Source organism: Lepisosteus platostomus, chromosome 8 (genome assembly GCF_059453375.1).
Source record: "Lepisosteus platostomus isolate fLepPlt1 chromosome 8, fLepPlt1.hap1, whole genome shotgun sequence".
In the NCBI taxonomy this organism is placed as follows: Eukaryota; Metazoa; Chordata; class Actinopteri; order Semionotiformes; family Lepisosteidae; genus Lepisosteus; species Lepisosteus platostomus.
This window is the reverse complement of record NC_142618.1, coordinates 25,352,510-25,377,164: the sequence shown is the minus strand read 5'-3', so window position 1 is coordinate 25,377,164 and position 24,655 is coordinate 25,352,510. Positions and strand designations below refer to the sequence as shown.

Below are 24,655 nucleotides of genomic sequence, written 5' to 3'. Positions count from 1 at the left end.
TAGGCAGTAAAAGAAACAATTTATTAAGGATAACATTAATATTAAAGGAATCATCTAGGAGTCTATACAGCTATATGCCTACATATTTAATGTTTTCCTCCTGTTTTTGGATGACCAAATGTGACAAAAACTGTACCACCTTCTTTGACTTTACAATTTGACTGAGGACCTTCTGAAAAATGGTGACCTGACCTTCTGACCTGTGGTGAGGTCATTACTTCATATTTAGTTGGACTGGCAACTACCTCATACGTCGATGAGGTTTTTGTTTCGGATTGTTTTGTGACAATAGTCGATGTCTTTGAAGTTACAAACTTGTTTCCAAAGCAATCAGTCTCTTCATATTTTTCCATAACCGTTTTTGTACCGACTATTCCAGCAGCTTCAGGAACTGTTTTGACCTCAAGCACGCTTTTCTGTCTTCTTGGGCTGAGAGGACTGTAAACATTGCTGAGTGCTTCTTGCTGTGATAAATCAGGGCATTTGTCTGGGTCACCATTCGTGCCATGGGTGTTTTTAGGTTCACATTCAGGCTTGGAGTTAATGCAATCGCTCTGTACCTTCTCAGCTGTAACTTGCTTTTCAGAAGGTATTGACATGGACTCCTCTGACTTAGGAGGCTCAGTAGGTTTTCTTGCAGCAGACTGAATTGAGATGTATGATGGAGATGAAGGGGAATTAGGTTTGATAACTGGAACCTCCAGTCCTGTTTTTTCCACTTTATCTGTCTTTTCTGACAGCAGTATGTTTTCATTTGTGTTGTTTCCAAAGGTCTCTTTTGAATGCTCTAATTTGGCTTTGCTGGAGACAATGCTAATTTTTCTTATGTTGTTGGGAGTGACAGAGTTTTGTTCAGTACCTAAAGATTCTTTAAACAACCCAGACAGCCCAGCAATGTCAGATTCTGATTTTAAATTGGAGACTGAATACAATGCCTTCTTTATTGCTTCTTCAATATCCATCAGTCTAGCCAGTGTCTGCTCTTTCAAATTAATTATTTCTACACTTGCTCTTTCTAGATCTCCAAACACAACCTCCACAGAGGACATACTTTCAGTATCATCTTTCAGTGTTTCAGTCTTTCCAACTTTCTGTTCCCCTTTAGGTTTATTATTCTTCAGGCTTTTACCAGGACCAACAACCCACTCAGGAACATTCTCAAATAAATTTTTCAGGTGTCTTACATCCACTTTACATGTCTCTCCTTCGATTTCTTCAACTTTGGAAAGAATTATTTTCAGCTCCTCTCGTTTCCTCAGATTTTCAAAAATTTCCATTGCTGCTTTTACATTGCCTCTCATTATTTCATCTTTGTGGACTGACAGTCTTTGCCTCCTTTCATCTTCTGTCTCTCTCCTGCCTTTCTTCTCTCTAAGAACAACTTTGCTCTCTGGTTGCTCCTGCTGCTCTTCAAGTCTGTGACTAAAAGTGACTTCTACTGATGGTCTATGATGTTCAGTTTGAGAATTCTGTTGTTTTCCATGCCTGTAAGTGCCATTTTGTTCAGAAACAGTAGTTCTTTGCCTCAAACAGGTATTAGTCTCAGATTTGGAAATTTCTTTTTTTTCTTCATTTTGAATTACTTTGGCCTTCTTTGGCAGTGGTGGAGCAGTCACAACCACACCCTTTTTTGTTATCACAGATGAACTTAATTGACCTGAAGATTTCTTCTTATCATCAAAGTTCTGAAGAGCTGTTTGAAAACCCTGATTCACTTCATTTTTAATTTCACTGTTCTCTGAATAGTACTGCATATATCCTCGAATCTCTTCTACAGCATTGATGCTTTGTGGAACACTCTTGTTTTTTTCTATCACTTCACAAGTTGGGATTTTAGTTTTAGCTGCTGACTGCAATTCTTCAACTGTCTCTTTCGTCTGAATTTTTTTCTTTTCTTTATTTAGATCCACAAATTGAAGTGTTTTATCAATTTCTGTCAGATTTTCCTTTTTGGTATCAATATACGCAGCATGAAATCCAGTGTTTTCACAGTCCATGTCTTGTTTTCTTGATAATGTTAATACTTCAGCAGGAAGATAATTTTTTGAAGGTTTGTCTGTAGATTTTGTGATAAATACATCTTGACTGTTTGACAAAGGCTCTGGAGTCATAGGTACTGGTGACGGTTTTGCTGGTAGCTGTTGTTTGACTTTAATCGGAATAACTGGAGTATGCTGTTTTTCTCTGAGATGCTGAGGTTTTGGTGGAGGAACAGGTCTACTTGCTGGTGCACCACAGGGGCCTTTACTCAGATGTTCTGGTTTTGGTGGAAGGGCTGGTTTCTGGGTTGTCAGCTTTTCACAAGTCTTGAGAGGAAGAGGGGGGGGGATCTCAGAATTGCTTATCAAATTAGAAGAATTAAATGGTTTATTTGCAGTTTCATCCTTGTTGGAGCTTGTTATTGTTGCTTTGCTCACTGTTGCGGGTGGCTGCTGTTCTCCATCAGTCACTGAAACTGGAGGAGATAATTCAGCATCAGATGGAGGTACAGAGATGAAAACAGACTGGTTGCAAACAGATGTGGTATCTTTTTTCTTTCTGCATTCTGAGTAAGACTGCCCTGCATTTCTGTATATCATAGCAGCTTTAAAGTCCCCTTTAGATATATTAATGTTAGACTTCTCCAGAGACTGAAGAGCTGCTTGCAAATTACCTCTTACAATGTCTTCCTTTTCTACTGGTTTCTGTTCTGTTGCAGCACTTTGCAGAGATTTAATAGCAGCCTTTACATCTCCTCTTACAACAGCTTCTGTTTCTGTCTTTTCCTGTGAACTTTGTGCATCATAATCTGAACTGAAAAAAGGATTTACTACGGAGACTACTGGCTGTGGACCTTCTTTATTAATGTTAATATCTGTACTCTGTGTAACTTTGCTTTCCTGGCAAGCTTCAAAGTTTTGACTGGTTCCCTGCATCTCCACGGAGTCACTGACCTTTAGGTATGCAGATGTGACTTTCTCCTCACTTCTTGTAGAGGTTGCTGATTCCTTCCTTGAACAACAAGTAGTTTCCTTCATTTGCACAGCTGTTTTCTGTAATTGTTTTGATGTCTGCATGGTCCTGGCTTGTTGGACACTGGCTGTTTTCTGCTTTTCCTGCTGGATGTTTCCTTGAGTAACTGTTTGCTGCTTTCCCTGGACAACATGTTGAAGTGTCTTTGCTTCAGCTGTAGCCTGCCTGAGGCTTTGCATCGCTGCTTGAAGATCTAAACTTTGTGTGTCTTCCATAACTACATGTCTTTCCACTTGATAGGTCTGTTTTGATTCCTGTTTTTGAGAGCTGACATCTTCAGTTATCCTAGGTTTTGCTTCACTGACATCAGCTGAGGACAATGTCTCTTGTAACTCAACATTTAAGTCATAAATCTTTCCTGGAACAACGGTTTCCCTTTCCAACCGCATGCTCTGATTCTTTGCTCGTTCAAGAGCTTGCAATGTTGCCTTAATGTCCCCCGACACTATCTCCTCTTTTTCCACAACAGTTGGATGATTACTTGCCTGTCCAAGAGACTGTTTAGCAGAGGAAACATCTCCACATATGATTTCTTCTTTCTGAATATTCCCTATTTCTGTACCTCTTTCAGAGGAGAATACTTTTTTAACGTTCTTCACATCTCCAGGTACAATGTCAACAACTGTTCGCTCAACTTGCTCATTTTGTTGATTGAGATGTTTTTTTGCACCTTTTACGTCTCCTTGTAAAATTTCAGTCTGTTCCCCAGAGCAAGAATCGGGCACATCTTCAGATGCATCTGTTTGAAGACTTTTTAAGTATTTAAGGTCTCCCTTCTCAATGCAGCTCCTGTATAAATTGACATTTCCTTTTTCATTTTCTTCCAATTTGAATGTGGCCAAGGATTTAGTTTCTTGAGCAGAAGCTAAAAGGCTGCCAATAGTGGACTTCACATCTCCTTTGATGATCTCCTGACTCAATGCCCCATTTTTATGGTTACTGTAAAGAGAATAAACTGTCATTTCAGCATGCCCCCTTTCAGTTTCTTGAATTAAGATTCCTTTTTTCAGAGACTTGTCCTGGTTGAGAAGACTTTCAACAGCATGAGCTACATCATCCTTCCCAAATTGTGCATCCAAAGTAATATTGGACAGCGGCTGGTTAACAGATAGTTCCAGTTTAGTGATTTGAACATTACCCTGTTCATCTTCTTTTAGGAGAACACCCTGGGGTTCAATATTTGTCTTCTGCAAGAGCTGCAGCATTATTCCCCTTATGTTCCCTTCAACGACTTCTTCCTTCTGAATTTCCGGACCTTCTTTATTTGTTAGCTGGTATTTTGCCATTTTTACACTTCTGGCTTCGTTGGCTTCAATAACAATTCCTTGGGAACGAACGGCATTAAAATGATAGAGACGGTGTAAAGTCTCCTTCACACTCTTCACCACTGTTTCCGTTTCCACTGTGTTTTGGAAACTGAGTCTATCGAGTGGTGTTGACTCAAACAGCCAGGTGGTGCTCTTCACATCTGTTAGTGGCACTTCCTCTTGAACCTTTATGTTAGCCTTTGGTTCAGAATCCTTGAGAGAGTCCAAGGGCTGTGTTTCAAATAGCCAAGTGCATCTCTTCACATCTCCTTTCTGATTGTCTTCTCTATGCACAGTTGGGACAGAGGCCTTTTCCTGCAGTTCCCCCTTCAAGGAGTCAATAGGCTGATTCTCGAAAAGCCAGGTGGAAGTCCTGACATCCCCGTGTTGAGCATCTGTAACACTTACCATCCTTACATACTTCTTCTGAGTCACCTCCTGAGATTCAAAGAGCTCTTTGTTGAACTTTACATCACCTTTTTGAACATCATCCACATTTCTTGTCCACGTCTTATCTTGGCTTGTAAGAGAACTGAGTGGCTGTGTTTCAAAACGCCATCGCGCTGTTTTCACATCACCCTTGAGAACATCCTCCTGGGTGACAGCACGAATCACAAAGATCTCATCCTGTGGCTTTATAGTGTCCAGGGGCTTTGTTTCAAACATCCATCTAGCACCTCTCACATCTCCACTTATGATTTCTTCTTTCTTGACAGTGGTGACTTCATGAAACTGCCCATCTTTGTCTGTGATGGCATATAAAGGTTGTGTTTCAAACAGCATTGTGCAAGACTTCACATCTCCTTTATTCAGGGGTTCTTTTACAGAAACAGATGTATGGTCCAATGTCTGATCTTCATCATGAATCTGGTCCAAAGAGAATGTTTCAAAAATAAACCTTTTGTTGCCAACATTACCACCTTCAACTTCGCTTATGGAGCACGGTTTTATATTTTTCTCTTCCTCTTTGGGTTCTTTAATAGCATCAATTGGACAATTTTCAAAAAGCCAGGTGAACTTGCGAACAGATCCTCTCTGAATATTTTCATTATCATCTAGCGCCTCTGAGATCTTTACAGATGCTGTTCCTATTTCATCAAGTGACTTTGTCTCAAAGATTTCTTTAACTCGAGAAACATCCCCTGACTGGACATCAACTTGACTAACATATTTGACTTCTTTCTCTCCATCTGTTCCTCCGGTGCTGTCTAAATCTTCTGTTTCAAACAAATGCCGTTCTGTTTTCACATCAGCAGCCTTCAGTCCATCCTGAGATGTGTTGCATAATTTCAGATGCCGTTCACTTAAATCGTTTAAAGTATCCAGGGGTTGTGTCTCAAATAGCCAAGTGTAAGATTTCACATCAGTCTTTGGTAATGTTTCTTCTTCTTGTTTTTTCTCAGATTTCTCATACAGAATATCCATAGGTTGTGTTTCAAACAGCCACCTGCATGTCTTTACATCCCCACTTTGTAAAGTCTCCCTTTGATTTGATAGAGGCTTCTCTGTCTGATTGACTTGTGAATGGATGCGATCTAGTGATTGTGTTTCAAAAAGCCATTTTGTTGTCTTGACATCACCTGTCTGATCTTCTTGCTTGGTGATGCCTCTGATGATCTCAACCTTTTCTTCCTCAAACTGGTCTAGAGGTCTGGTTTCAAACATCCATTTGTATTTCTGCACATTTCCATGGACAATCTGCTCTCTGCTTACCGTTGTCACCTCATAGTAATTTCCTGAGCAATCTTTAATTGCATACAAGGGCGTAGTCTGAAATAATGCCCTGCTACTTTTTACATTTCCAGCTATAACTTTATGGCACTTTTCAACTGACTCATCCTCATTTTGAGAAATGTTGCCCAGAGGAATTGTTTCAAAAAGGTGCTTGTAGGATTTAACATCACCTTTTTCTATCTCATAATTATCACCTTTCGTTTCTCCTTCAGTTAATTCCTTGTTAATGGTATCTAGAGTGCATGTTTCAAACACATGTTTTCTGTTCTGCACTGTTCCTCTTTCTTCATCAGTGACTGTGATTTTCTGTAAGCGACCAACTTCATAGCTGTCCTTCAAGTTTTCCATGGGCTGTGTTTCAAACAGCCACAAGGTGGATCTCACAGCACCACCAACTATCTCTTCCCTGCAGCGACTTTCATCTGAGAATTCTCCTTTCAGTGAAGCCAGGGGCTGTGTTTCAAATAGGTGCCACTTGTTTCCAACATCAGCTCCTTCCACCTGTTCAGTGGTAGCTTGGAACATAGGTTCTTGAATACTTTCATGTATGGTATCTAAAGGCTGAGTCTCAAACATCCATCTCATTCTTTCGACTCCACCCTTTTGATCTTCTTCCAAGGAGATACCCCGAATTATCTGAACCCCAGATTCCTTCCGGTTTATGACATCGAAAGGCTGGGTCTCAAATAGCCAGCGTGCGCTTCTGACACTGCTGCTTTGAATTTCTTCTCTGCATATGGATGTGACTTTATGGATGTTACCCGTGCTATCTCTGATAGCGCAGCATGGCTCCGTCTCAAAGAGTTTCACAGTTGTTTGAACATCTCCTTTTTGCTCATGAATTTCCGATTTCAGTTTCAGGAAGCTGTGATCTTCCACAGAGTTGCAACGACCCAGTGCATCTAACGGGTAGGATTCGAACAGTAGTTTGGCTCCTTTCACATCACCCCTTTGGACTGTTTCTTTTAGCACTGCCTCTACTATGTCTCCTTCCTCTGGGTGTATTTTGTTTAAGGAATCCAACGGCTGTGTCTCAAACAACCAAGCTGCTGCATGTACGTCCCCTCTGACTGGAACTTTTGCTCCCACGGAGCTGTATATTTGCGTGCTGTCTGAATCCTGGTGTTCAAACACAGAAGAGGTGCCTTTAACATTCCCACCCATCAAAGCTTCCTCTTCCAGCATCTTTTTAGTAGAGTGAGGATCTCCTATGGAATCCAGTGCCCAGTTCTCAAAAATCCAGCGCATGGACTGGACTTCTCCCTGATATCCAGCTTCCACAGATGCCTGTGTGTCTTCTGAGCTCAGCACTTCTACTAGCTCCTGGTTCACAACATCCTCTAAGTTTTTCCTAAGCTCCGGATGCATGTGTCTATAGAGCCTTTTCAGTTCGTTTTTCTGCCGCTGCTGGTAGAAAGTGGAAAAGGTTTCTTTCGGTGGAGGCACTGGCACAAATGTGACACTTTGCTCTTCAGCCGCTGGCAGTTCTTCCTGCTGAGGTCTGGGTGGTGGAGGGGGAGGCAGATCGTCTTCTACATGAGCCCCATTTGATGGTGCTGAGACCTTTATCTTTTTGGTCTTATCTGCCATCTTTAGAAAAAAAATAAAAAAGGAAATACATGTGAATTATTTGATCCTTTTTTTCTCAGTGGAAGTTAGTAATACAAAAAGTAACGGAGCCATGAGCATGAAAAGTTAAGGCCCATACCTTTTCCGAGTGGTGCAGAAGCCAGAAGAAATGTGCCACTGCAAATCATCTTCACGCATGCCAAAATTCAGCAGGTTAGATGAACTCCAAAACAGTTAGTACTGCAATCCTCTGCTTCCACGCCAGTGTACGTAACAGTTACTCTTTTTTGCAGACAAACACTGTAAGTAAAAGCTTTGCATTGCAAGAGTAACTATGTGGTCTTCCAATGTGTTCTAATACAATCCTATGTGACTGTGCTATTAAATTTTGTAATAGGATTAAATCTTAATCTGTAAAATTAAATTGTTAATTGTTAAATGGGAATTGTTTATTCCAGTATCATGTAGTGAAGCAGAATGGTAATTGGGCAGCTGAGAAATCTCTATATATTTTTTTTATAAATGCTTCTTTCTACACATGCATTTTCAAATATAATTTATGTAATACACCCAAAACCTGCACTAATAAGGGTGAACACATAAGGATGACTGTCCATCTGCCCAGAAGAGCTCATTAATATTTATTCCTATTATTTATAGCACTTTTATTATTAACCTTTATGTATTTCTTCATACAGTATTCTTGGTAATGTTTGTAAATGTTCAATTTTGATATATTAAGAATAATAAAACAAATAAATAATACTTAAAACAATCATGTAGTGAACTTTTCCTGACACAGCATTGTGCCTCACAGGGTAATGAAGGATCTTAGAAAAACAAGACCATCAAATTAATGTAAACACCAAGGAAATTTAACTTTCGTTTTTTGAAGAAAAAATGTTTTAAGTTCCTTCAAATAAAGTCCGTAAACTTTGATTTCCCAGTAATTGTACAGCGTTCACTGCTATGGAAATGTTCAGGAATCCAGTATTGGTTTTGTTAGTTTCACAGCATTTACACACTTGTTTCCAGTTAGTCAAAGAAAAGCTTCATCCAAATCTTACCTTACGTGTCTTTGGAGAGTTTCCAGTAATTATAACAGTCTGCTGTGCCAAATTATCCTGTTGATGTAGAAAAGGTTGTTGCAGTTTGTGTATTTTATTTTTTGATCACTGGATAAAACTGTTAGAAAGACTTGATTCTTACAGGACAACTCGTATTAGAATTCCAATTATAACAAGGGTGAGTTTAATCTTTTAGACTGTGGAATACAAAAACCTGTGTGCAAAATGCAATTAATGTAAGATAAAAAGAAAATAGTTAAAATTATATTACGGCTACTAATAAGTTACAAGTGAAAAGTGAAATAGACTGTTAGAATTGATTTAATGTTATTTAATGTTGTTTAAAATGAACAAAAACACATAAAAAATGAATGTCAAAATCAGAATTTTGACTGAAGAGTTAGTAACCAGGCTAGAGTTATTTTTAGACAAGTCATTTGGTTTTGTTTCTCAAAAGTGCTTCTTTTCCTGGTTGCCCCATGGACTGAGTATTTGATATTGTACTTAACATCATGCTCTTCTAGATTCTTTAATCTCCACAGAAGCCAGCGAACTTGAGAGCACTGCTTATTCTGAACTCCTGCCCACTGAGACATAAGAGCAGAGCAAAAGAATCCCAGGAATGACAAGTACTTACTGGTTTTATGGGGCTGCCTGGAAGGTCCACAGCTGTTACTTTGGGCAGATAGAGTGCGGATCTTTCTTTCACAGAATTCAAGGATTTCTCTCGTGTTTGGGTTTCAGCAGAGGGGGTCTCCTGGTGGTCTAACCGTGGCAACCTCTTTTCTTCTGCAACAGATTTAACAACAAAGAAAACAAATACAGTTTATTCTTTATAGTAATAAGAAACACTACTCCCGCTCCTAAGCAGTGAAGACACTGCAATAAGCAATGTTCACTACGAGCTTTATTGAAATGCAACATCATCATGTCCTTCTCATTCTTCTTTAGAAGGAGCTTAAGATCATTTATGTCCTACTCACAGGGACCATTTAACCATTTTCCAAAGTGTGCTTCACTCAATTAACAATTAGTGTCCCAACAACAGGAAATAATGGGGTGACTATATAGAGATCAAAATATATAAGGGAATGTATACAGGGATTTTCTTATCTGAGCAGAATCAAAGTCATACACTATAGGTCCATCAATCCATTTTCTAATCGTTTCATTCAATTCAGGATGGCAGGCAAGCTGGAGACTATCCTGGCAAGCAAAATGCACCAGGTGGGATACTGTACATCCTGGACAGGAAACTGGAGCACCCAGAGGAAACCCATGCAAACACAAGGAGAACATACAAACTCAAAACAGATAGCACCCCATGTCCAGCTCAAAATGCTAACCACTGCATTACCATGCTTCCCTATGAACCTACTTGAACTATACCATATATGTTCAGGTGCCTGAAGAAGGCTCCAAGGCCGAAACGTTGTGTTCTCTTTCTTCTTTTTTTCAGCATGGAATAAACCTATTACTTGTTCCTATACCATATATGTTGCTTTTAATATTTGCCTTACTCTAAATACATTTCTTATGTTGTACTCTAAAAAGGAATGTATTTAAATGCAAATCCTGAACTTGCGTATGGTCTTTCTTTGTAGCCTGTGTGATTAGACCACAGGTTGAAACTCTCATTGCAATAGCAGCCTCATCTCATATTATAAATGCAGATTGAAATTGAAATAACGTTTTAAAGTAAAAATATACAAATGTATATATTAAAGAAATGGACTTAATAGTAAATATCAGAAAATAATGGGCCATTTTCTTAATATTAAGAATAATAAATATTATTATTCTAGATTAAAGTAATTAAGAAGGCAGAATTTAATAATATTATGACGATTTAATTATTAGAATACACTAATAACAATAATAATAATAATAGAATATAGTTTTATTAGAATACAAAAAAAATTGCAATACAGATAGTAAAATACATATAAACAATTTCTGTTTAACAGTTTTAAAAGACCAAAGAATATTTTTTTTTCATATTCCTGTTTGTTACACAGTTAGAAAAGCAGTTATAGCATAAAGGAGTCATCTACTAGCACATTCTTCAGTTGAATGCCAGTCTTGGTTTTCTAACACAGCTAGTGAGGCATGTGCTCTGATAGCAAGGTATAAATAGAAGAATCCTGTATAAATATACCTTATCTGGTTCCTTTTGTTGTACCTCAAAACATGTGGAAAGTATGCTGCCTCAATTAATTCAGGGTGTGAAAACACTTAACATCTACTCTACAGAAAGTATTTTTCTACTGCCAGTACTTCTTGCTCCTGAGTTAATAATAACTTAAATGAAAAGTTGTCTGAAAATATGCCGAACATAATAAACAGGAAATATTGGAATAACACTATAATATAAGAGGCTTAGAAGCTTAGAAATCACATACTTTACATTGTAATGCTAATATATGTGTATTTAATTTATATAATTTATTACATTTTTATGTTAATAACATCCAGAAATAAGACAAGAACAACAAATAATGCAATATGAAGGTGCCTGGTCAACATTTAAAACCAGCAGCTTTTCTTGAGAAGTTTTATTAGCATCTAAAACTGGGAGTGGTCAGAGATAGGCCTTTGCACTGATTGAACAAAAGCTATCAATAGCAATGTTTTAAAATCAGAATTGAAAAAAATAACAGTTTCATTACAAAAACAAGTCTGCAGTGGTTAATATCCCAATTCTAACATTTGCCCATTTTCCAGTGAGCCTCAGCGAACGCAAGGTGGAGCCACTCACAGTCTTGTATTTGCATGATGACATTATAAAGTGTCATCACTTTGACAAGTCGGTCTCACCTGCTCCTTTCCCTCACTTTCTGGGTGCTCATCGAGGCAAATTAGAAATTGGACTTCAGTAGCAACCTATTGGCTGAGCAAATAACACCCGTAGAAAAAGGAGCTGCAAGCTCAGCTGTAACCCTGCCTCAATTGTCAGCCAACAATGTGTCCACAGCTTACCTCTGAATCCCTCAGCATTAAACCAAGGGCACCAGGCAAACATAATGCCCTATTCTGTCACCATAGGAATCTGACAAACGGGGGATTCTAATCTCGTCTGGAAATGCTTTTAGGACGTTATCTAGATTTGGAAGCGTGCATTAGTGGGCCTCAGAAAAACAGGTTTGTTTTCTAGGCTTGTGTAAACAGCAATTCCGAAAGTCTGTCTATGAAAGAAATTGGCTGTGGTGGGTGTGCAATATGCAGTTCATATTCAGTTTATTCAGAAACATGAGAATTTTGTGTTTTTTTAACACTGTAGCTACAGTATTTTGTTTTACTTTTTTGACAATGCTTTAGTAAAAAGATGTTGATTCTACGACAATCTTCCCTATTTGCAATGTAGGAATGTAGGAAACATTTAAAATAAATTACACGAAAGTACAGCTGTCTAAAAAAATACGAATTCATGAGACACAAAATTTTTCTAAAGTCAGTGTTATTTATTTATCGTAACTCAAAATTGATTTGACTATATTCCCATCATTGTACTGTTCAACTGTAGAAAATCTGTACACACCAGGGGAGACAGATGAAAACTAAGGATGAGTGCATTTAAAAATGATTCTAAGAGGCACTTCTGTGTACAAATGGCTATAGGAGTCAGGAAGAAGCTGCCCAGCCACAGCACATCGTCTTAACTGTTACCATCACTTATTTCGAGAAAAAACTGTGTGAACTCCTTGGCTTCTAGTATAATTAACTTCTAGTGTAATTCTCTCTTATACTCATAAATACTTTAATGTTCTTATTTTCTGATATCCATAACAATGAAACTGTTGTTACCATCATCCTTTTTAAATTAAGAATTAATGGAAGAGAAAACAGCTCTATCCTGTACAAAAGTCTGTCTGCAGAGTCATACAGTAATCTCTTAGTGGACAATAGATGGCTAACAATCTGGCGCCACTCACGAGTTCGCTCTTAATACATTTTCATAGATGGATGAACATAAAGACTAACTGGACATGACACCACCTAAGCTCCACAGAGCCTTAGTTCTGCAAGAATATGATTTCATATGCGTACCCTATTCCTCCATAAACACCAATGTGTATTTTTTATGAAGCTGATGTTTTGCTGACAACAAATATCAGTATTGTTGTGGGAAATTCTTCATCAGAGGAGCAGGACACAGTCTTGTGCAGATTCAGTTTTATTGAGCTCAATGAGTCAGACAAAGCGCTCTGGGTCTGCCCCACAGAACAGACAAACTGCAAGGGTTTCCCAGCTCTTATATACAGTCAGAAGAAAGTTTTTTTCACAATCTGAGTGCTTGTCCTGTTCTTTGATATGTAATTACTTCTTGTCCTACTCTGTCTTGCTCTAGGTTCTGTCCTTTGATATGTAGCAGACATTGGTCTGGTTTATCCTGTTTGTGGGTGTTGTTCCTGTCTTTTATTATGTAGCGCTAAGCCACTGGGCATCTTAGTGTAACTTTTGTTTGAGGCTTAACAGACCCCATCAACACCTCTCACAATATGCTAAAGTGGTGATACTGTGATGCTGGATAAGTGAGATATATAAATGTCCCACTTCAGTATGTTCAATATTTAAATCTCTGCCTGCTATTAGGAATAATCAACAATTATAAAAAAAAAAGAGAGCCATACATGCACCTCAGTATGCTAATCCAAGATGTACTAAACTCAGTAAAATATTTGTAAGCACTATAGCTCATATAATTCCGTGTACTGTGTGGAAAGCAATGTTTTCCACCATTATTGCAAACTGTAAGTCTGTATTGTACTACCCTGATGATTTAATTATTATTTGCCAATAACTTTATAATTCATTGGTTTTGGACAATTTATAGCTTGTACGTGTGTATTAGGACGATATGTATCCCTTTGCCTAAAAGCTTTACTTACATTTACTGTAAGCTTATTCTGGCCTTGAACCTCTGAATTAAATTTATTTTTTACGTGTTAATTTGTGCACATAATTGGCAACCTTCAGATATTGTACAATCTTTCTCAATCCCTCTGATTAACCCAAAATAAAGAAATATTACCTCCTGCCTGTTAGGACCTCTGGGTTTTACAGAACCAATTTAAGACAAAACTTTCAATTCATCTGATGGGAACTCATTTATTCACATCCGTGCTCTTAGTTGTTCTCTGCTATTGTCAGGTTGTATGGTATGTAGGAGTGCTATTACAAGCATAGCTAAGTAAAGAAGTTTCCCTCACCTAGCAGCTGTTCAAATGATTGCAATATGCAGCTCATACTTTAAAGGTTTCAGCTGCCTTTGGTGACAACTTCTCTACCATGGAATCTTTCTGCACAACATTATGAAAACAATTGGATTTTCTCTAGATTGTCACAATCTGCTCCATCTGTAAAACAAATGTCTAATGTTTTCATCAACCTTAACCATCCATGATCATAATTATGATGATGAGCTATTTGGGCACACAAAAATGAAAGATAAGTATAAATTCTGTTATAAAACAGTCGATCCAAATTCAACACAATATAACAAATGTTCTGCAAGAACACCTTTGTTGTTGAACCAGAATAATCCAGATGAATCAATATATGCTTTGTGAAGTCGGAAGATCCTGGCTATTAGCTAAAAGATTATTCTCCATCACATTGGCATGATACTAACTGGGTAAGGCTCTTGTGTGGTCTCTCATTCCACACATTCTTAGAGAATGTAGAGATAAGTCTATATTATTATGTAAGCCTATAAATAACTGAAATGTATAAAAAAGTCTTCCTTTTCCTTATGATCTTGTGAGAATGGTTGTGTTGTTCTTTGCATTTGTTTATTGATAACGTTAGGCAAACGGGAAAATAATTTGTGCCAAGTACTGAATACTTTGTGCAAATATTCCCTTCTGTGATTTGCTGAAATAAAACTAAATTAATTTACAATTTGACAGCACAGTATTTGAGGCCATGAAAATAAAGTTTAGCCAATTAAAAAAATCAGACTAGGATATTGTCAATTAAACCTTTTATTCATAGGTCCTCTAATTTGTAATTGATTTTTAAACAATAAATTAAACATCAATATTGTTTCCACTATATTTATGTACAGTATAGTGGTATTCTGTTTATTTTTACATGATTGACCGGAGCAATATAAAAGAGAATGTAATAGAGAAAATCTGGACAAATTACATCTGGAAAAAGAAAATTAAAACTACAATCTGATTTTAAAAAGTCAATTAAAACGTTTCTTCAAAAATGTTGCCGTCACATTTTATATAAAAATAAGGATACAAATGTTTAATCAAACTTTTTCTTGGGGAGTTTAAAATGAAGTTTAAAATGGTTAACAAACTCAAAATGTAATTCCATTTACATGACTCAGCTAGCTGATGTTCACAATAAACCGTAAACTCATATACATGAAGAATAACATTGAACCTTCTCTTGTGCATAAAAATCATAATAAACACAAATAACGCTCAAAATAGGCAAGATAACATTAGTGTAATGAATCTTGTAATTTAAAATAAGTTTACTGTTAAATTGGTAATGCTTATAAAATATATATAATGTCAAAAAGGTTCCTTGAAAGGCTTTTCTTCTTGCTACTCAGTCTGCAATTGGGAATACTGTATATTTATCATTCATAACTCTATAAAATATTTTATGACAAACATTAAAGACAAATACAAGATAGTAAACTTACGAATGTGAGAAAATCCTTGTTTTCTTCTGTTTGTCTGTCTCTGTGATTTCAACTCTCCTCTCAAAAGCTTTTTAAAGTCCCAGTGAATCTCAGCTGGTACTGGTGTTGTCTAATATGCAGGAGCGACGCTGTGCCTGCTGTGCTACTGTCCTTTGCGCTGCCGTGCGCTTGTGACAGCTGATTTTTATCTAGCTATGGTGGATGAAGCTAGCTGACTATTTTTGGATGGTAACTGCTGGTATTCCACCAGGCTGAGTCAATCACTGATTCTGGAAATCGTCATGGGAAGGGGGCAGCCCACTCACCCATCGTTCTTGTGCTTTTAGCACCTGACCATCCACGGCAGACCCACTCTGAGACAGTGACATCACCAGGTACTTGATTAAACAGGGGTACTGAGCCAACCTCTATACTATTCACATTCTGTTTTAGCTCTAGGGTCACGGTTATGGGAATTTCATTGCAAAGCCCCATGCGCTATTCCTATTAATACTTCTGTGTAATATCATTGAAAATATGACTGAGACATCAAAACGATGTAGTTGTCTGGAAAAGCAAAAATAAAGAACAATGAAGTTAGCTAAGGGCGGCATATGGAGGCACAGTAGATATCATTGCTGCCTCACAGTGCTGCAGCCCTGGGTTCAATTTGTCATGGTTTGTTTAATATTTCAGTGATTGACAATTTCCTTTAGTACCTCATAAGGCATGATCTATTTCCTTGTATCTGCTTGTATTTGCTGTTTCTTTAAAAAAATGAAGCTGTTAAGGCAGTGGGTTCTATCCGGATTTAACTCTCAATTTCACTGTTATTAATTATCATAGCCACGAATGTCAGCATTTGAATTATTTTTTTTTTCTGTTTTCCGGTTGAAAGTATAATCACAGACTGGAACTCCTGAAGTCCAAGAAACTTTATTGTAAGTAACTCTGATTGTCATTGCTTGCTCAGCATTGGAAGTACTTATTTCCAAAAAAGACATTAAAAGAGTAAAACCTGTGCTGGCAAAGTAAAGAAAATGCAATGCACATGTGATAATTTAAGAACCGTGATAGCCATTTAAACTAACTAACCATTCTGGTTATCCTGAGGGATCTGAGGCTGGTGACATACACAGCTATGGAGGTTGCATGGATATGACCTATTTCAGTCTGGGTCTGACTCATGTGCTGTTCCTTGACTGTGTCAGAAGAAAATCCTTGAATGATGTGTGTAAACTAAACCTGTTTACAGCACCATCCTCATGTCCTGGGTGTTTGTGTCTGTGTCACCTCCTTAAATTGGACCTGGCCCATTTTCTGACTGCATGAGTACAGAATGTATATATATATATGTTTTAATGAGTGTACACCCTGGCTTTAATGCTATTTTTAGTTGGCTTACATGACCTCTTTATCAGAATAGGAGCTGTTGTGGGTTTAATGGGTATACGGCTTACTCAAACACAGAAATGATCCATGTGTTACTTTGTAAATAAATTTGGAATTCATGCTGTGGAGGAAGTTAAATGTGTCCCTGTATTGGGACCTACACACCAAGTTCCTGAACATAATTCAAAGATTGTTTTGCATATGAATTAGAATTCAAGTTTATTCTGCACTGCTCTACACAGTATGCAGGGGTCTGGCAAGGAAAGCAGTTGTTAACTTTAGAATGTTGTTGAATGCCAGACTGCTCAGATGCAAGGTGTTTAAGATGCCAGTCACCAACTGTCGTGAAGCCCATTTCCCAATGTGGGGGGGAAATAAAGTATTATGTTTACACACCTTTGATCTCCACATTCTCTCTCAAAATATACAGGACAAGCCTGACATATATTACTGTACCTCTGTCAAGTTTGCAGTCAGACATTTTGAGTTTTATAAAATATGGTAGTATACCTACCTATAACATGCAAAGTTTTTAACATCACAAAACTCCGTTATTACTGAATGAGGTGAATTAGCTACCTGAACTGCGTAGGAAGTGTTTTTAAGTTGTTAGATAAAAAGAAATTAATTTAAACTCACACATACACACAAGTTTTGTTTCCTGTTATGGTGCACAGCACACCAGGAAGGGGGGACAGATTTTGTAGCACAAAAGAAGATACATTTCAAGGTTTAGAACTCACTTTTATCTTGCCATAAGGACAGGAAGTGGCTTAATGAGCACACACACTCTGCCCTTTCTGTTGTATTGCAGTAGTCAATAACATTCTGTTTTTCACGACCTTTTGTCTGATGTTTATATTCCCTGGTCTAGTTAATCCCCTTTGCCACCCGCCCTTTCCAATTCATGGTCAGGCCTCAGAGACAAGTAATGATTGGCCTGATGTAAAAATAACGCTTTACCAAACTGGTCTGAGCAGGTTTAGTTCCATAATAATCATGTTTAAACACAATGATAGGGAGAGCAAACAGATCTATTTTAAGTGCATATGTGTGACACCTTAGGGCCTTAGCTTAGAGATTAAAATATTTTTACTCATTTTTGGCATTCAATTGATTGTTCTTTATATTGATGCTGAAGATTATTGTCCACGTAGCACTAAGTTGATTCAACCTGTGCTCTAATATGCCTTTCGGCCAGACCCAGAACTGAATAGATATTGTACATATCTACCTCATTACTCTCGGTTTGGCCACGGAATTCCATAGAGGACTACAGTATATGGCAATTACATTTTAAGCAGAAATTCCATCTGACCCAGAAAAACTAGCATTTAAAAACTCTGTGAAGAATGTTCAAAACAAGAAGAAAGTAAAAGCTCTTCAGGGCTGTACAGCATATGTAGGAAAATGAAAGAACTGCCTCTCTTTACATGACAAAAAACTTACGTGCTTGACCCATCGTCTTGTCAAGAGGTGGAGACAATCCTCCTATCATTTCTCCTCTCAGAAATCTGTCTGGCCAGCCATGGGTCACATTCTGTAAGGGATAGGTGGTTAAAAACAAAGTTCTTTTTAGTCATTGTCATTGTCAACAACCTCACATAAGATTAATCTCCTTCTAGGCAAACTTTGCAAAGTAAGAAATGTGAGTTCGTGCAGTGAGAATAAACACAGCCACAGCACACAATTGCATTGCTCATAGCAACATAAAGACACACTTGAGTAAATGCACAAGTTTAGAGGTTCACGTCTAATGTGAGGGTGATGATATACCGAAAGCATTTACCCCGTAAACTCATCCTAGTTTGGAAAAATGACTAAAAATTATTAAGATTTGAAGAAAATTTGGGTAAAATATTCTTCTCCTTCTAGAGCTCTATTTTCGATGCACCTGAAATGGCAAAAGCTGTAAACAAGTCTGTGATGACCTGGATGAGTTTCGTTCATGCAAATATTCACCTTGATTAAAAAAGGAAGCAGATTTTGATTGAGAGCTACGGAGGTGCGGCAGGAAGAGCTGCTGCCTCCCAATTCTTGGTTCCTGGGTGCAGTTTGGGCCCAGGGATTCTTCTTTGTAGAGCTTGCACATTTTCCCCATGCCATAATGGACTTTCTCAAGGAGCTCCAAGCTTCCTCCCACTTCCCAAAGAAATCCTGGCCAGATTAGTTTGTGTCTCTAAATTTTCCCTGTGGGATTGTGTGTGTCCCATGCAATGACCTAGCATCTCTTCCAGAGAACGGCCATGCCTTGTGCTCTGAGCTTCCAGGACAGGCTTCAGGTTTCTATAACCCATAGGGGGGTATAAGTTGCTTTCTGATAATAAATGGAAGAATTATATTTTAATATTGAATGTATTTCTGGAAATGGCCAGAGGATAGCAGCAGTGATGACTAATTATGGTCTATAATTTCCAGTAAAACACATGGAAACAGAAAAAAAAACAGAAAGAAGAAAGGAAATTAAAACTAAAGGGGTTTTGATACAATAATAATAATAATGGCACAATGCATGTTAGAGCAAAAAAAACAACAACAAAAAATAACCTTATTCACAGCCTGCTCTTCTCTGGTTGGAATACTTTCAGTTTCCTTTACTTCTGCTGATGTTACTACCTTCTGCCAAATTCTTGTGACTGGTCTCTCCCTTTTAGATGGAACAAAGACAGACTTGTCAGCAGTCAGTCCCTGTTTCACTTGAGGGCTCCTCCATGTCTCTTTCAAGGGTGACGTGGATTCAAAGATGGCCAGCAGTGACGAGATACTTGTTTCCCCCTGACGAGGGAGGTGCTCCATGGATTTGCTCCTCAGTAGATTTCCATTGTCATAATGAGCAGATTTCTTTGGCTTCTGTCTCGACTCAAACATCTTCAAAAGAGCTTCAAATTTAGTGTCCGGTGGATCATCTCTGGCTAGGATCTAAACAGGGTAATTGAAGAAAGTTTTAGGATTGAAATAGGATATGAACATAATGAAGTGAATGAACATAGAGTATGCGTTGCCCCCCCAAAAAATGTATATTTCTTCCATGATTTTTGGACACAATGCGGGTTGTTTTCTTTGACACTAAATTGTTTGGAGTGATGTAAAAGTTTGTGGAGATTCAAAACATTGTTTTGAAAACCAAGCATTATGGTGTTCACCAACATAAATTGATAACGATTGCATATTTTGATATAGATCATTTACCAATATCATAAACTACAGTAGGTCAAACAATAACATTATTCTGATGTAAGCTAAGGTCTTAAGTGACTGTAAAATATTTTATTATTTAGTATCTTGCATTCAAGGTTAAATCATTCCAAGCATGTCAGTTGCTTTGTAATTCTTATACTGTTTCTCTATTATGTTTAAAAGGATCACTGCTATAAGGTGAAAACCATGAGTACAGAAAATCAATACTTTTCCCCACTGTAGACAATGTGATTTATGTAGAAACAATGCTTTAATTAATCTTAAAGGTATCATGCACTAAATACTGAACCTTTTGCTTCTGTTCTTCTGAATCTGCATTCTTTAAGTCCAGTGAGGTTTGGTACCTGTAAAAAATATTTATAAAATAGTGCAAAACTGAACCATGTTTTGTTCATGCATAGTCATCAAAATACAGTACTTCAGGTAAAATAAAAGGGATTTCAAGTCCCTTGAAATGCTTGTACTTGAAGCATGATATTACAGTCCTGACATATTGTAATAAGATCACAAACACAACTGAGAATATGTTAAATGTTTTAAAGGATTTGGTGCCGAAGCTGTAAATTCAAAACTGCTGTGAAAAAAACATGAATATTAGAATCATAGTGTCAAATTGTTAACATTTCAACAGACCATCAGTGACACACGTACTGTATTTAGCAGTTTGGTGCTGAAATTGTGTGCAATTATACAGTATATTAAAATGCAATAAGAACAATACAGGTTAAATCAGAACATCAGTCCATGCAGTGATTGTGAATTACAATAGAAAAGTAGAGGCTTTCCACGCACACAAGAAAGAAGCCTTGGCCAAATAGAAAGACGTGGCATGAGTGGAATTTGAAGTTGGTGGGTGGATCGAGCTATTCATTAAATATGGGCCTTAGCCACATAACAGTGTTGTTTTGCATTTCCTGGCTGGAGACCTCACCCTAGGAAGTACCACTGCTCTGAGGGTAGGCCATCAATGCCGATCATGCCTGTGCAGTAGCAGCAGGTGCAGATAAGGGAGGGGGAAAGTGCTTTTAAGTCCACATTACTTTCATGTTTTTTATCCATTCATCCATTTTCACAGGTTAGTCACAGGATAATCAGAGCCTAGCAACATGACCCAGGCAGGATAGACCCTGGAACAGGATGCTAAGGCATACACAGACACAAACACACGTTCATTTCAGGGCCGTTTTTCCCCAGAAGCCAATTAACCTACCGTCATGTCTTTGGGCTGTGGGGGGAAAGCAGAACACCCAGAGGAAACACACATGAACATGGGGAGAATGTACAAACTCCACCCGGAGAGTACCCCAGGTCTGGAATTTTGGAATTCTGGAAGTCTGGAAGAGTGTCACTGTGTTGCCCAATTGTGGTTTATCACTAACTGAAAGAATTTCTGTCTGCAAACAATTCCAAACATACTGTGGTCGCAACGTAACTTGTGCAGTATCTACAAAATGATATTTTAATCTGCTTTCCTGTGATTTTTGAATCGTAAAAATGGGTACGATTGGGCTAATTCCTTTGATTACTTTACAAATGGATAAATACTTATATCTAATAATAATGAGAGGAGACAGTAGGTCATGAGAGCAGCTTTGAATTTGAAAATGTTTCTCCAGAATGACGGAGATAACAAGAGTTACTGGACAAACAGCAACAACTAATAATGAAATAGTCTGACATCCTTTGTTCATTCCCACTTTCATTCCTGGTTAAAATGTCTCTGCATTCCCAAGTTGCATTTGTCCTTGTTCCAGCACTTGTGTGCTGTGCTATCACATGCTTTGAATGCCCGATTTAAACACCACAGTGGTGGTATCATTCCAGCCCAGCATTGGTAGTTGGGTAGCTAGAATGTTATGTTACAGTATTTTTACAAAGGAATTTTTACATTTCACAAAAGATGCCTTGCATTTTGAAAAGGAAAGCATACAGTAAAAGTTAATTCCACACAGATTAATAAAAAAATGTTTCCATGATCAATCAGCTGTGATGACCTCTTCATGTACAGTATATGTCACAGATAATTGTGTCTAATTCATTGTCTAATATCAGTAGTAATACATCCCTCCTACAATTCAACCATAGATTTTTATCACATGACATATTTGATCTCAGTTATGAAACTAAACTGGTTTCTCTTAAATACTTGCATTATTTGTTTGCACCATTAGAAGGAGAGAAAATATTTTACTTACTGGGCCACCAGCTGTGAGACAGACTTTCCCTTTTCCCGAAGCGCAGCATCTCTCCAAGACTGCTGGCTTTCGGTCGAGATGTGTTTTAGGGACTGGGCCCTCCTCAGACTGCTTTTCATTTCCATTTTGGATCTTTTCAGTTTGTCTTACACACTTCAATCTGCCAAAGATCTGGTGAAAGATCAATTTTGAACGAGCAACTATGTCAACAAACAATAGCATATAAGTGCTTGACTGATAGTTGATCAGCATTATACACTTTGACAGCATGTATTTAACTTTACAGAAAAAAGAAAAGGAGGATTTATGTGGCACAGACCACACTTATTACCATGTGACCCACACAGACAAAAACTGTGGCACCAAAGGGACACTGAAATTTGATAAATCATTATTTCTTGTGATGCTATAGTGGTTTGTAAGACAGTTTATTTAGAGTTGTTTCATTAGTCTGGCCAGTAAGCTTATGCTTTTCTATAAGTTACATAGAAGCTGCAATTATCATCGTAATTTAACCCATTCAGTCACATTAGCTAACTAGAACATTAATAAAGGAGTGCTTATTTCTGTGTCTGTAACACAACTTCTGACAGCCAGTGGTTTCATCTGTACAGTATGTACAATGATTTTGAGAAGTCAATAGTCAGTTGTTTGGTCAACATATTTGGTGTCCTTTGCCAAAAATAAACTGCTGGAACTTAGGATTGCTTATGGGATGCATTAACTGAGCATGTTTTAACTGTGAGGGAACTGTAAGGCAAAAAGGTCGTTATTACTGGTCTGTGGTTGATATCGTAAGTTTCTTTTTTCTAAAGCTGTACGTTGTTTACAGTATACACAAACCCTAATAATCCAGCTAATATTACCACCTTTATTAGGACATTCTTGAAGGAAATATACAGTACAGAATGCACTCCATTGTCAATATCCATGTTTTCCTTTAAAGACTGCGCTATACATATTTAAGGATATCAAAATAATTGCAACGTCCAACTTCCAAATAATGAACTCTCAAGAACCTTTATTCCTTTCTTTCATTGTTCAATGGGAACTTGATATTGACAATGACATCCACTGCTGGTGTAAGCTCTATATTCAGTCTAAGAGAAAAAGCAGCACTAGTCACTATTCTAAGCAATACGGGATCTCCAATTGGTGTTTAACCAGGTGTGTAATGCAACAGCTGTTTTTTGTGTGTGACTCTCATATGACACTGTTAATGTTTCATTTTTCCTCTGGACCTTAGAATACTCACGGCACATTTGCATTGCATTTTAATCAGAATTTTGTATTGAAACTGCAATTCTGCAGTTCTCATCATTGTTATATTTAGTAGAAATAGGAATTAGAAGTAGTTGTAATAAAAATGATCAACAACAATGAAAATTTAACAAATTGAAAATAATGTAAATAATTTAACAAAGTATTTTTTCCTTCCCATGGTTTCCAGCTTTATAATTGTTTGCATTTGCAGTGGTTTGAATTTGTTCATATTGTCAAATGAAAGCAAATCTGTTGAAACGGTTTTCTATTTCGCGTGACTGTCTCTTGGCTTAATGGAAAGCAGGCTAAAAATTGAAAATAATATTTCCTTGTGCATTTCCAACGCTAGTACCCTTTAGATAGGATTTAACAGCACAGTTCATGAAATAATAGCAAAACAAAAAAAACAAATACCTCATTAAAGTCCACTTCTTTCCATTCTCTTTTCAGAGATACTGAGGTGTTTCCGCAGTTACTCTCTCAAGACTGACTTGCAGGTTATTTCTATTGAGGAACAAGAGGAGCAAAGTCCGCATCTTAATTGCATTTGCCTCTCAGGAAGAGAATAGAGGGATGGATTAACAAGTTACTGTATGATGCATACTGTTATTGCATAAATTATATATACTGTACATTTCTTGGTCATGAAATAAATCTGCTGTATCTAACACTACTGATATTACTATTACTGCAATAAATACTAACAATGAAGAATTATAATTACTTCTAACAATAATATCCATCCTATTTCAGAACTTTGCTTTATTTTAGAAGGCCATGACGAGCCGCCAGGTCCTAACCTGAGTAAGACTCACGTAGTGAGGCATCAGGACGGAACACCAGAGCAGAGCACTTGAATACAAAATAAACAATATTGATAGCCTATAACCTTGACGTCGCTGGTTCGCTCCTCAGTGATCTTACATTGATCTAATCAAGAGATACCATTTACCTTATAAATGTAGTGTTGAGCAAGTTTTTTGGGGGAGTTTAAAATACCCTTCCATGTAACCCACCTGCCCCACTTTCTATTTACCTACTGTATGTTTACCCTCTTGTAAATTTGTATTCCAAACCATTTTGATATCCGACACTGGCATCACAATATGTAAATGCTGTCTGTAATGTGTAATACTAACCAATTGCATACTTATTGCAAAGATGATCCAGAAACATATTTTTGTCAATAATTTGAGGTAACTACCTTTGAGATGCCAAGAGGCTATGTGATGACAAACATCTCATATTGGCTGGATTGCTTACAGGATATTG

At 37.6% G+C, this 24,655-nt stretch overlaps 1 protein-coding gene across 3 annotated transcripts; it reads right to left on the bottom strand.

Annotated features, from left to right (window-relative positions):
- LOC148657122 (xin actin-binding repeat-containing protein 1) lies at positions 1–23,899 on the bottom strand. 3 transcript variants are annotated; one of them, XM_088642971.1, is made up of 9 exons: positions 23,798–23,899; positions 22,121–22,291; positions 20,215–20,269; positions 19,275–19,646; positions 18,177–18,267; positions 9,327–9,478; positions 8,690–8,746; positions 2,934–7,643; positions 2,221–2,455 (listed from the first exon to the last, which is right to left on the bottom strand). In XM_088642971.1, the coding sequence occupies exons 2-9, from the start codon at positions 22,243–22,245 to the stop codon at positions 2,447–2,449; spliced, it is 5,571 nt and encodes a 1,856-aa protein (XP_088499097.1). In that variant the 5' UTR covers positions 22,246–22,291; positions 23,798–23,899; the 3' UTR covers positions 2,221–2,446. The 3 variants fall into 3 exon arrangements, with proteins under 3 accessions (XP_088499095.1, XP_088499096.1, XP_088499097.1); XM_088642969.1 differs by having other exon boundaries at positions 1–7,643; XM_088642970.1 differs by lacking the exons at positions 18,177–18,267; positions 19,275–19,646; positions 20,215–20,269; positions 22,121–22,291; positions 23,798–23,899 and adding an exon at positions 15,357–15,624 and having other exon boundaries at positions 1–7,643.
- Positions 23,900–24,655: the final 756 nt, after the last annotated feature.

Coding starts and splice junctions, on each gene's coding strand:
- LOC148657122 (XM_088642969.1), bottom strand. CDS start 22,245: ATGGAAATGAAAAGCAGTCTGAGGAGGGCCCAGTCCCTAAAACACATC. Junction 18,268..19,274: donor AAGAGCAGGCTGTGAATAAG/GTTATTTTTTGT, acceptor TATCCCTTACAG/AATGTGACCCATGGCTGGCC. Junction 9,479..18,176: donor CAAGACGATGGGTCAAGCAC/GTAAGTTTTTTG, acceptor AATCTGTTGCAG/AAGAAAAGAGGTTGCCACGG.